The sequence below is a fragment of the Dermacentor albipictus genome, chromosome 10 (assembly GCF_038994185.2).
Source record: "Dermacentor albipictus isolate Rhodes 1998 colony chromosome 10, USDA_Dalb.pri_finalv2, whole genome shotgun sequence".
Lineage (NCBI taxonomy): Eukaryota > Metazoa > Arthropoda > Arachnida > Ixodida > Ixodidae > Dermacentor > Dermacentor albipictus.
In genome coordinates this window covers 26,282,651-26,294,922 of record NC_091830.1, presented here as the reverse complement: position 1 = coordinate 26,294,922, position 12,272 = coordinate 26,282,651, and the positions used below count along the sequence as shown (strand labels likewise).

Below are 12,272 nucleotides of genomic sequence, written 5' to 3'. Positions count from 1 at the left end.
AAAATTTGTGAAAAGTCGAGACGTAATCAAACTCGTTTGTGCAGAAATCCCTGCCCACGTATGAGCTGTTGCGTTTCCGAAGACGTCGGCATTCCGTAGCCTTGAGTCACGTGAACGAGGGTCACAACCGCAATGTCTAGGTAAGAACACTGACTTTATTGACACATTTCGCGCGCAACGCCAGCGTCAATCTGACATGCGTTTTCATGTTGCATTCTACTGTCCCAGCTTGTGACCACATCAGGAGAGCCGCACTCTATAACTCCGAGAGCAGGTAAACCCAAACCTTTTTCGTTGAAGCTCTGAGTCAACATTGTGCGTTTCCCGCATCGTGCACGGACAGGTTCCTGCTGATTGGTCGTTTCGTGAACTCAAATAATTGATCAGAAAATTGTTGGCCACTCAGAACAGTCACGGAGCACTCGATTCACAACCCACGACTGCTCCGTTGTCGATGACTTCGAAGCGTAGATCACTCTTGCCACCCTGTGAGTCAACGAGTGAGTCATATTAGGTGATGGTGATAAGTGGCGTGCGAATAAAGGGATGATTTGAAACAACCAGAAGATTAATGATAGAAGAGTTGACTGTTGGGCTAGTTGGTCGTCCATATTAGCGCTAAGCTACTACTTCAAATAAGTAATAATAGAAACTGATCGGCTTATTTTCTAATGTATTAGAAGAAACTAATGGATTTTCATCACTCCCCGAGTGATCGGGGAAACTGAATTGTGAAGGACATGCTTCGAGAGGCACGAAAAAACTGTCACATGGCACACGCAATCTTAAACCTCTCACTTATAACTAGCCGTTAATGAAATGTTCCCTGGGCACCAGAATGAAACCCGCTACCCAGGGAAGGCCGACCACTCCGACTATTGTTTTGCGTGCCTTGAGCTGTGAATTGGCGTAGACTGTGTCAGTAAAGCTGTCTGAATGCACTTCGTAGAATTTCAGTGCGCAGTATTGTAAAACATGAAATAGAGCTTTTGAAATCGTAAGATAAAATGTTAGGATGTGCTTTCAGTATTCGAACTCAGCTTTCGACGCCGAAATGATGTAGCTCGGCAGTGGTGATTTAATGCTAGAGACTGTAGGTCTTTGAGTGCCATGTAATCATATCGCAAGTGTTCACAGTCTTTCATTCGAATTTGATATGTATATGGCAATGACAGAAACACTTCAATCCCACAGCATTCCCTGTTGCTCCTTTCCACACCGCACTCTCGCAGCTGTATTTATTTGAAATAAAGTGCTGCATCAAGTTCCCTTGAGGGATCTAATAACCGGCCTCTTCACCAGAAACACAGACCAAAATGGGCTTCGAAAGCTAAAGCCTGACCGTTAATGAAAGACCATACCTCAAAGACGGATTTAAATATGAGATGCGAAAATAAGCCAAACACCATAAATGGGCTTTAGGTGCAGTCTATAAGACAGCTAAAATATAAGACGCATATTTACATGCAGAAAAAGCAAAGGTTGGTTCATAAAAATATCGAGGTAACTAGAATATTTACTCTGGTTGAAGAGAAAGGTATCCGTGCACTTCTATGGCCAAATCCGCCAGCATGTTTGGTTCGCTCAGATTCGCTTGCGCTGCTTTGCATTTGGAGGATTAAGCAGATTAGTTTGTAAAATGAACGCAAATCTTCTGGAAAAAGCTTACCTCTGTCGTTAAGTAGAACGCTTGGTAACCGGAAACCTGTATTTCGGCGTGGTACACACCGGTCTCGAAGTCGCATGGTTTTGAGGGGGGTGGGTCCTCGGGGCCCTGCCTCACTAGCTTACACATGTCGTAATCCCTATAATGAGAATAAGGAGGAGTTGCAATCAGCCAATTTCTCGCATGCTCAGACTTCTTCAAAAGAAAAGCATGATAAATACAGGCGATGGCCGCTTGGCTTAAACTATGTAACACTAGCGTAGGCAGAAAGTCCATCGAGGCTTAATGGAAACTTGATACGCACGGTGTGAGAGGACTCAGGTCTTCCCCACGTGCCTTGACGCGAAGTTTAGGATCATCCAGGCGTCCCGTCACAATTATGTCGAAGGAAAGCAGTGCCTGTCCTCGGTCCATTTTGCTTTGAACTACGACATTTTGGATCTTGGCCGCTGCGGATGCTGCATCGAAACACGTAACGAATGAAAACACACACAAACACACACGCACGCAGGCACAAAAACACGCTGCATGTTCTTGCACAACCACAAGAAAGGGCCGAGATTGTGTGCATACTATGAGCTCATGCACGCTAAGAATTCATACATATAGCGTAAGAGACCACAACATATGGCCTAAAGACATGACAAAAAAAAAGCCGCTTAAGCTTTCACATCAAACCGGAAATTCAGGCGGCTGCTATGTACTGCCGTCGCTTAACTGGTTTGAATAGCTCGAACACCGAAAAATATGCACACACAAAGACGTACTCGCTTGGCCTTCTCCCAGCGTCAAAGTTATATGTGACACACTCGTATGTGACAGGAATATCAAATCCTAGTAGCATGGCGCTAGTTTATATTTGGTTAGTGCATTAAGAGCAAGGTCACCACGGGAGAGAGGAGGAAACCGAGTTGAAAAGACAGGGAGGTTATCCAGTGTAAGTACTACCAGCTGTGTAACTTGTGCTAGAAAAATTAGAGCAGTGACAAATATGTAAAGGTGCACTGAAATGCGATACAACGCGTTGCAACTTTTAGAGTCAGTCACCGAAACTGCAAATACTTAAGCGTTGGGACCTCCTACCTGAATAAATGGTATCGGAGTTCTTTCTGCTCGGGAACCAGTGCGTATCAGTTTCGGTGACGTTTGCGTAGGATTACACAAAAGAAAAAAAAATACACCTTAGATGAGAGTACCTGCAGGAAGTGGACTTTCAACTCGGGCACTAAATGTTTTTAGAATAATTATTGGAAATTAAAAAATACAATACCGGCTTATCGAATTTATAACTCTGTAACTCAGCAATAAAATAAACAACATGACAATTTGGTAAACCTCACTTATTGGATTTAAAGCTGGCGAAATCGATGCATTATACACCAATCTGAAATATACCCCTAATTTGAAAGCCAAACTTAGGCAATAAATATCCTTGTAAACATACATATTTTGGTTGAGCTGTGAATCCTGATATCTGATTTGCCCATTTGTGTTGTTCCAGCAGGTGGAGTTCACAAAACTTTAATATCTGTTATTGGTGCAATGTTAAGAGATTTTTAAACTTCGTGCTTCCATTTTTTTTAAACGTACGAGGTTTTGGCAATTTGGCAAAACAAAGGCTGTCCTAAATTAAAATTTTTCGGCCTATATTTATTAGACTTTAGCTTGCTCTCTCAGATCTAATATATTCAATTCAAATAGGTCTATCGGTCGTCTCATTAAAGCATTTCTTCGTTTTACATGCATATGAATAGAAGTGCAGCGACCATCCGCCCCATCGTTTACCCGCTTCTGGGAAATCCATTTTACCACGCCGTGGCCCCTGCTCCTTCTTGGAGCCGGAGCGGCCGCCCGACTGGGGCGCCGCCACTGCTATTCGGCAGAAGCGGCTTTTGCTTTTGAATAAAGCCAGTCGACTGTCTGTTCTGAAGCTGCCAAACCTATATTCTGTGCCTTCGTCAAACCGAGCTCCCAACATGTGGTGACACAGGATATTTACGTATTTTTTTTTCGAACACAAACCACGAACGACGCTGCTCCTACACCTGCTGTCAGAGTACGATTACGTGTCCTGTCATCGCCGCAAAGCTTCAGCTTCCCAGCCCAGCTTCTGGCTCAAGATTCCTTGAGTTTGGTTTATGCAAGTAGAGGACCGTTTTCAACTCCGTCACATCACTTCACACACAGGAAAGTATCCGTAGGTTGTCGCCGCGCTACCCTCCGACATCGCCGATGCCATAGACGAATTGCTAGCAGGTACGCCATTGGCCACCGCATACGACGACCTGAAACGCACGGTCCTGCAGCGCCTCGAGCCATCGAAACAGAGTAGGTTCCAACAGCTCCTCTCCGAAGAACTCGGTGACCAACGACCGCCACCACTGCTGCACCGGTTGCGTCAATTACTGGGTGCACACTCCGAAAACAAGAGCCAGCTTCCAAGTTTGCGCGAGCTGTTTTTGAAACACCTAGCACAGTCCGCACGCGTGATACTAGCGGGTTCCTACGACATGAGTCTCGGTCGGCTAGCTGCACTCGTTGATCGCTTATGCAAATGCTCGTCTTCGGTACAGCTACCTATCGCCGCTGCGAGACTCTCAGCAGCCCGGAGACCGACTCTCATTCCTGAAGGATGCGCTCGACTGTCTTACCAGTGCACTAGAGAAGCTGACGACTGTCGGAAACACCGACTACCAACTTCGGCGCAACCATTCGGCCTCACAGTCTCGCAGCACACCTAGAGGCTCGTCGCGGCAGTTGTGATGGTACCGCCGTCGCTTTCGCGAACAAGCATGTCGCTGCACTCGGCCCTGTTCGTGGACGAAAACACACCGGCCAGTCGCTAACGGATGCACCCGACATCGGCACTCGAGTAAGCTACGTATTCTGTATTATACTCGACCGCATCACCGGCACCCGCCTCGTCGTCCACACCGGAGGCGAGCAGTCTATCGTCCCCTCCACGGCTGCAGATCGCCAACGCGGCGTGTCCACGCCCACGCTCCACGCAGGGAACAACGCTGTTGTCGCGTTGTATGGGCTCCGGGCAATAACGCTAGACATCGGACTCGGTCGCTTGCACAACTAGGCGTTTGTGATCGCCGACGCCAGCTTTGCCATTAGGTAAGCGGACTTCCACAATCAGTTCAACCTAGATGTGAGTATTCGCGATTCGTGCATCCAGTGCGATTGGTGCCTAAAGGATAACGTCACATCCCTCGATGTACTTGGCCTGCAGTCCAGCCTTACCTCCTCAGGCAACCGTACGTTTCGGCCGGTCTCAAAGTACAAGACACTTGCCGAGTACTCGCAACTCACGGAGCCCCGAAACTATGCACTACCCGCGAAACATAAGGTGACGCACGATATCACCACCACTCGCCAAGCTGTCGCTGCGCGACCACGGGGGCTCGCTGGACGGAGGTTGGAAGTCGTCCGCCGTGAGTTCGAACACATGCTTCAGCTCGGCGTTATTCACCCTCCCTCCAGCAAGTGGTCTTCACCTCTCCATATGGTAGGAAAACACGACAGTTGCCACTAGTGGCCTTGTGGAGATTACCGAGCTTTGAATGCCGTCACTACTCCGGATCAATATCCCCTTCCCCACATACATGACTTCGGCGCCCGTCTCGCAGGAGCCAAAATATACAGCAAGTTCAATTTCATCAGCGCCTACCACCCAATTTCTCTCGAACCCAGCGACACTCCGAAGACAGCAATCCCAACTCCATTCGGTCTATTTGAGTTTTTTGGCTTACTTGAAGAATCTGGTGCAAACGTTTCAAAGCTTGATGGAAGAGGTAGACTCCCACTCATTTTCTTCTACATTGACGACATTCGATCACGTTGAGAGTCGCACAGACGAAAAGCACAACGAACACATTCGCCTTCCATTTGAGTGACTGGATGAACCCGGCGCAGCTGGCGAAACACGGAGTTGAAGCCCTGGATTTTCTCGACCATCCTATTTCACTGCTCTCCAACCTTATTCCGAAAGCTGCGCGAGTTTCTCGGGCTCATAAATTTTCACAGGCGTTTCATACCATCCCGTGAACAAGTTTTCTGTCGCCTGCCAACGTGCTGCGTCCCGAATCCCCAAATATACAAATTTCTTCCCCTGGTCCTCAGAGCACGAACACTCCTTCCAGGAAGCCAAGACGTGTTTGGCGACAGCACTGCTGCTGATTCATCTGTTGCCCGACGCATCAACTCGCCTTATTGTAGACGCGTAGACTACGGCAGTGGGTGCAGTTCTGCAGCAGCACGATGGCACAAACTGTAGGCCGCAGGGCTTCTTCTCAAAGCGTCTCAAACCTACACAAGCTCGCTACACTACCTTCGAAAGGGAGATGTTAGGCGTCTGTTGCGCTGCCAACCATTTCCGTTTCTTTCTTGTAGGCAGTAGTTGTTACACTCTCACCGACCGCAAGCCATTAACCGTCGTTTTCTAGAACAACAGTTCCTCATGCTCAGAACGCGAGCTTAGGCAGTTTTGTTGCATTTACGAATTTTCTACGGACATCCGCCATGTATCCGGGACCGCAAATGAGGCAGCTGACGCACTGTGGCCGATCGCCGTTTTGCCAGCTGGCCATGTGGATTTCCAAGCTCCAGCCGTCGCCCGGCAAACGACTCGAGCTGCGCCAATTGCGGGAAAAAGGCTCGTCACTTCAACTTGTAGAGGTGCCGCTTCCCTACACAACGAGATTAGTCACGTGCGACGCATCGCTGGCAATTCCTCGCCCGTTCGCGCGCCATTAGTTTCAGCGGCCAATATTCGGTTCTCTGCATGGCTAAGCCATATCGGTATCAGAGCGACACAGCTAGAGGCTTATCAGAGATCGCTTCGTCTGTCCTGGGATCAACAAAGGTGTTCGAAGCAGGGCAAGAAGCTGGCAAGCCTGCGAAGCCGTGAAAGTGACCCGCGGGCAGCCGTTTCGACCACCAGAGAGTCGTTTCGGTCAAGTGCATTTACACTTTGTGGTGCTTGTAGCGACTGACCGGTGAACCCTTGTAGGGACCGTCCGTCACTTCCTGTCCCCGCTTCTCAGAAATCCAGCTTCCCTCGCTGTGGACGTCATTGGCCCATGCTCTTTCTTGTAACCGAGGCGGCTGCCCGACTGGGATGCTACCACCACCACTGGGCAAAAACCTGCGTTTACTTTTGAATAAATCAGGTTGACTCTCCGTTCTCAAGCTGTCAAAACGTTTATGCCTTGCCTCTGCCAAACCGAGGTCGCAACACAAATATCAGTGTTCGTCCCGACCTAGAAGTTCCTCTTAAACCGCATTTCTAACATGATCTCTCCCGCTACTAGCACTGCTTTCTCCATGACACTCCTTGCAACATTTCTGTTGAAAATAAATTTTATTTGACAGGTCCGACATACCCGAAGTCTAGTCCACACAGGCTAAGCATTAGTAGCTCTGCTGGCTAATGCTTACTCTAGCTTACCTAAGTACCCTGTAAAACACATAATGATTTGAAATTCATCTGATCGGTACTAAGCTATACGAAATACATCTGCGATGCTAAGCTAATGCTTCACAAGGCAGCCACGTCTTGTTTTGACTTCAGCAGAATCCGCCTTTCGCTTACGTAGTGCGCCTTACGAGGTGAGCCAGAGGCGACAGGTATTGTGACACTTGCAAAGAACGGATGCAAACATGACATGCGATAACAGAGCACACTAAACTAAGCCAACAGCAAGTCCACTTGAACGCAAGCGCGCCATGCAAGTGACAACCAAAGCTAGCAAGACCTTAAAGGCCCGACACATGCGGTATAGGTTAGCATAAAGTTCACTCGAAGTTAGGAAGCGTTTCTAAGCGTTACTATATCTGCGACTGACACTCACTTGAGCAGGGTTTAAGCGGATAGCGTTTGACGGCGGCCATACCGAAGCACAGGGAAAAAAGTGCCGCAAGGCCCAACGCTGCAAATGTCGGCGTGTAACATCGGCGATGAAGCCAAAGGTCGACGTGAGCCATGGGAACAGTGTGGCTGGCCAAACGCGCCGAGCGAGAAGCAGCGAACTGGGTGCAGCCGCAACAGCTGCACACTATTCGTGTCTGTTTCTGTTTTGCGCAACGGCAGAGTGAGCGTGCGAGTGGCTTCGACTGTGCCCCGGTTACCTCGCGACAGCGCACGAGGAAATCGCTCGCGTAGACGTGCAAATGTCGGGCACGAATTCACCAATCGCTCAAGCGATCGCTGGAGTTGGTAAAAACATTTTGCCCTCCGTAGAAGTACCAGTGAAAAGGCTCGTGCCTCAGCAGTCACAAACAAGAAACAAAAAAGAAACACCCTTTCATTTTTGCGAAGTATCGCTGAGTTTCGTGTTAAAATGCACTCGACTATGGAAAACGTAAAAGAAAGCATGTAATACGGCTCTAAAACAAAACATGAACAAGAAATTCTTAAATGTGTAATTCCTTATCCAAACATTTGAACCGAAGCATAATGACGTCATTGGATAGATCGGGAAAAACAGCTTTATTTACGAACTGAATTGTTTTGATGTATGCGTGCGCCAGCATTGAGACACCTTACGGTTGTTCTTGGGCATGGTACTAACTGTTTGATCGATGTATTGGATATTATTACTTTTTAGGCTTATTTCTCAGTGGCAGGAAGTTGTCTTTTGTTCCACTTTCACTTCTTCATTCCTTTATTGACAGCGTGCATTGCGCAAATTTAAGCACCGTTCACAACTAATTGAACATTTCAAGTAAACAAAAATGTTAGAGCCCTTCCACTATGTGAATATGGAAGACCAGCAAAGCTATGTTGCTGAATAGCTACATTAAGTTTTACATCGTGGTTATGCTATATTGGTTGAATAAAGGCACAAACACATAATTTCCTTGTTTTGTTTCGTCTTCTTTATTTTCTTCTACTTATTATCTTGCTTTCTATTTTTTTACTTTACACATGTGCGCTGACGTTTCGACACACATCGTCATAAACTAACGTTTGTGCAACAACGTTATGTTTTCCCCCCTTTTCTCTTTTTTCATTTCTTTTTTTTACTTATTATTATTTTACTTTATACATATACACTGACGTTCCGACGCGCAACGTCATAGTGTAGCGAGCCTCCTGGGGCATGTGCCATTGAGCTTGGACCCTTTCTGCATTATCGCCCGGGTCGGCCCATCTGATTATTTATTTTTGTCAACATCTCAAACAATTTTTTTTTTCAGATTCTAGCCATAAACAGCTTCCCTGGAGAAAGAACAGTTGCTTTGCCCATAAACTTTCCTTGGCTTCAGCGTCTTGTGCGTCCTCGCGGTTGTTTCTGAGTATGGACACCATCGATTACTTAATTCTTCTTGCTCTATACGCTCTTAAAAACGTTTGCACCGGTTGGGGCTTTTCTTGTGCCACAACAAACAGTCGCCATCCATCTTGCCCACATTTCCTTTCTTTAACGCTGCGCGCACGGTACTTTCAGGTCACCAAGGGCAAGCACCTAAACAGCATGTTATGGCATTTTCGACAAGAAAGTAGCGAACGCCAAGTTTCCAAGAAAGGAAATGGAAACAAGCAGACGACACTTATTGTTGCGGTCCGACATAGGTCCCAAGCGTGCAAACCTTTTTAAGAGCTTGGAGTCACTCATTATTACGTCCAGACCTTGTTGAATAATTCGTTGCGAATTGCGAATTTTTCTGATGCGATTAGCATTGTTAGAGTAGTTCACCCGCTTTGACGTGCTGCTGCTATCTAGCACATCAAAGATCGCTCTCACTCTGGAAAGAAAAAAATAAATAACCAATTGATAAAAGTGAGAACGCGTGCTCTTCTGCCTATTGTTCATATGGATCCCCGCGTGAGCAACTTTTCAGACATCGATTTCACGTTTAAGCTTCCACAAAACACAGAAAAAGGCAGCCAGTATACATACTTCTACAAAGCTAACCACACGAAGTAGTGCAAATTATAGAAATCGGGAGTGAACGCATGACGTTGTCGATCCACCTTTAGTTGATTTTATATGAAGCGCATGTTATATCGGTGTGTTGAACCATTAACAAGCTGTCCGGACATACTTGCAAAACGGCCTGGATGTTAGCGTCATGTTTATAATTCATTTCAGTGCGCGCTTAATCCTGAATTACAATCAAACTAAAAGCGTTCTTAACAAGGGACCTTCCCTCTTAGTTACTTTCAGTCTTTTGAAACACCGTGGTCTTAAGATATATCAAAGTATAGGTTTTCATTCTCACGTTTTACTCCGCTATGACTTGTCGCAAGGTGAGTGATACCGCTCTACTTGTTCTTGAATTTCGCTATTATCCCTTTGTCCTTGCCACTTATCCTCTTTTTCTCGCTTGCAACCCACTAACTTTTCTTAACCTACGTGACATCAGCGAATGCTTTGGACATTCATTATGAATATTGAGATAAGGAGATCAGTTTCTATGTTGCGCATTATTGAAGGCACAGGGTCTCAAAAATCACGGGTAAGTGCCAGTGATAACACGCTTGCACTTGATAACTTGATAACACACTTGATAACGCACTTGATAACACACATACACACATATATACACGTGCGCGCGCGCACGCACGCACGCACTCTGTTCCGTTTTGCACGCCACACACTTTGCTGCATTTTCTCCAAATCGAAAAAGCCTCGAGTACATTGCTTCGAAGCCAAGAGATAACCCTTCAAATGCCATTGATGCCGTTAATGCCATAAAACGGGTGTTTTGTATAGGCCATTGAGTGGAGGGCCAAAAATTGTCTTTAAAACCAAGGATCCACTGTTGTGAGCAGGAACTACATACGTTGATTACTCGTTACCTACTTTGCCATGCGGTGTCGCCGTAGACGCGCCAGTGTTATGGAAACCGCAGGTATCCTGTTCATGATTTACAGACGCAGCTGCGAAACGTCGTTCAGCGTGGCCGCGCGCATTTTGCAGGTTTCGACGATGATTACTTCACAGGGACACGTCATATCCCGGATATATCAGGGTTCTTTAGGGCTGCCGTAGGCGCTTTCTCGCTTGCAGCTGCTTTAACCGAGGATAGCTTCGCAGCTTCAGGAACTACACTGTGGTGCTCTGCGGAATGCCCCGAGTTTCTCGCTGACCTGAGTTTGCTCGAAGGTAGTCAGTGGGCAAAGTTAGCGCGGAACGCTCGAAAGCAGCTGACAAGAAAAAGTATCAAGATAAAGCCACGTATGTCAACACACCGATCCGCCGTGGTTGCTCAGTGGCTATGGTGTTGGGCTGCTGAGCACAAGGTCGCGGGATCGAATCCCGGCCACGGCGGCCGCATTTCGATGGGGGCGAAATGCGAAAACACCCGTGTGCTTAGATTTAGGCGCACGTTAAAGATCCCCAGGTGGTCGAAATTTCCGGAGCCCTCCACTACGGCGTGCCTCATAATCAGAAAGTGGTTTTGGCACGTAAAACACCGATTATTATTATTATGTCAACACGAGCGCACCCTGCTCACGCCGCTTCCTCGTTTCGAACACAGAATACTGGGCAGTTTTACGCGCTAGCGCCGCCTATTCTTTTCGACGCAATAGTGCAGTATCGCAAAAAACAAAACAAACTACAGGGTCTCTTAATATCTCTCCTAAGAGGTGAACAGCGAAAGCCTACTCTTCCTCATCTTATCATTCGCCTCTTTCTCATTGCCTCTTCTTTTTCTCTTCTTTGTTTTAGCCATTACTGCTCACTACTATGCATTTTTAGTCATCTGTACTCAATTGTAGTCATTACAAGCTGTCGTTAGACATGTTGGTCATATGCTAGTCATCGGTAGTCACTACAAGTCATTTCAGTCATTATTAGTCATTACTAAGCATTTTAGTTATTTCTCATAGATTTTCGTCGTTACAATTCGTCTTTAAACATATTGGTCATTTCGTAGTCATTACTAGTCATTTCAGTCATTATTAGTCATTACTGCCAACTAGTAAGCATTTTTAGTCATGTGTAATCAATTGGGCTCATTACAAGCCGTCATTAGACATATCGGTCATGTCGTAGTCACTAGTAGTCATTACAAGTCATTAGCACTCATTCTAGTCATTACTACGCATTACTAAACATTTTAGTAATTTTTAATAAACTGTGGTCATTAATTACCAGCCGTCATTAGAGATATTGCTTATATAGGAGTCATTAGTAGATAATACAAGTCATTACTAGTCATTGTTAGTCATTAGTACTCATTATTAACCTCTACCAATCTCGATTGCAACGTTATTATTCACTAACTGTCACTATCAATCATTTTTCATTCTTTAATCTGTCTTTATTCTGCCGTCATATGGCGTGATAACGGTTCGCCGAACACACCGGCGGTCAGGTCGGCTCACACAATCTTCTCCATGAGCCTAGAAAGGAGTCCCGCTATCTATGTAGCCACTCGGCACAAGCCACTTGCCACGCCTTTGCGGGGCGCGCAAAAGATGTGTTTGCTCTTTCGAACGTTATGTCTATCCACCACCATATGTGAATAGTGCAGCCATGGCACATTTTGTAGCAAACCATCCCCCTTCCTTTCGAATACGTTAAAATATACCATATTTATTTTCTTTGACCTACATGCAGAGATAACGCAGTAGGTGGAGCGATCA

General features: G+C 46.3%; 1 protein-coding gene across 1 annotated transcript; it reads right to left on the bottom strand.

Moving 5' to 3' along the window:
• Window positions 1-135: 135 nt before the first annotated feature.
• LOC139051040 (uncharacterized) lies at window positions 136-7,833 on the bottom strand. Its single transcript, XM_070528075.1, has 4 exons — window positions 7,525-7,833; window positions 1,971-2,124; window positions 1,670-1,805; window positions 136-486 (listed from the first exon to the last, which is right to left on the bottom strand). Exons 1-4 carry the CDS (start codon window positions 7,655-7,657, stop codon window positions 412-414), a joined length of 498 nt encoding a protein of 165 aa, XP_070384176.1. The 5' UTR covers window positions 7,658-7,833; the 3' UTR covers window positions 136-411.
• Between the last annotated feature and the right edge of the window lie 4,439 nt (window positions 7,834-12,272).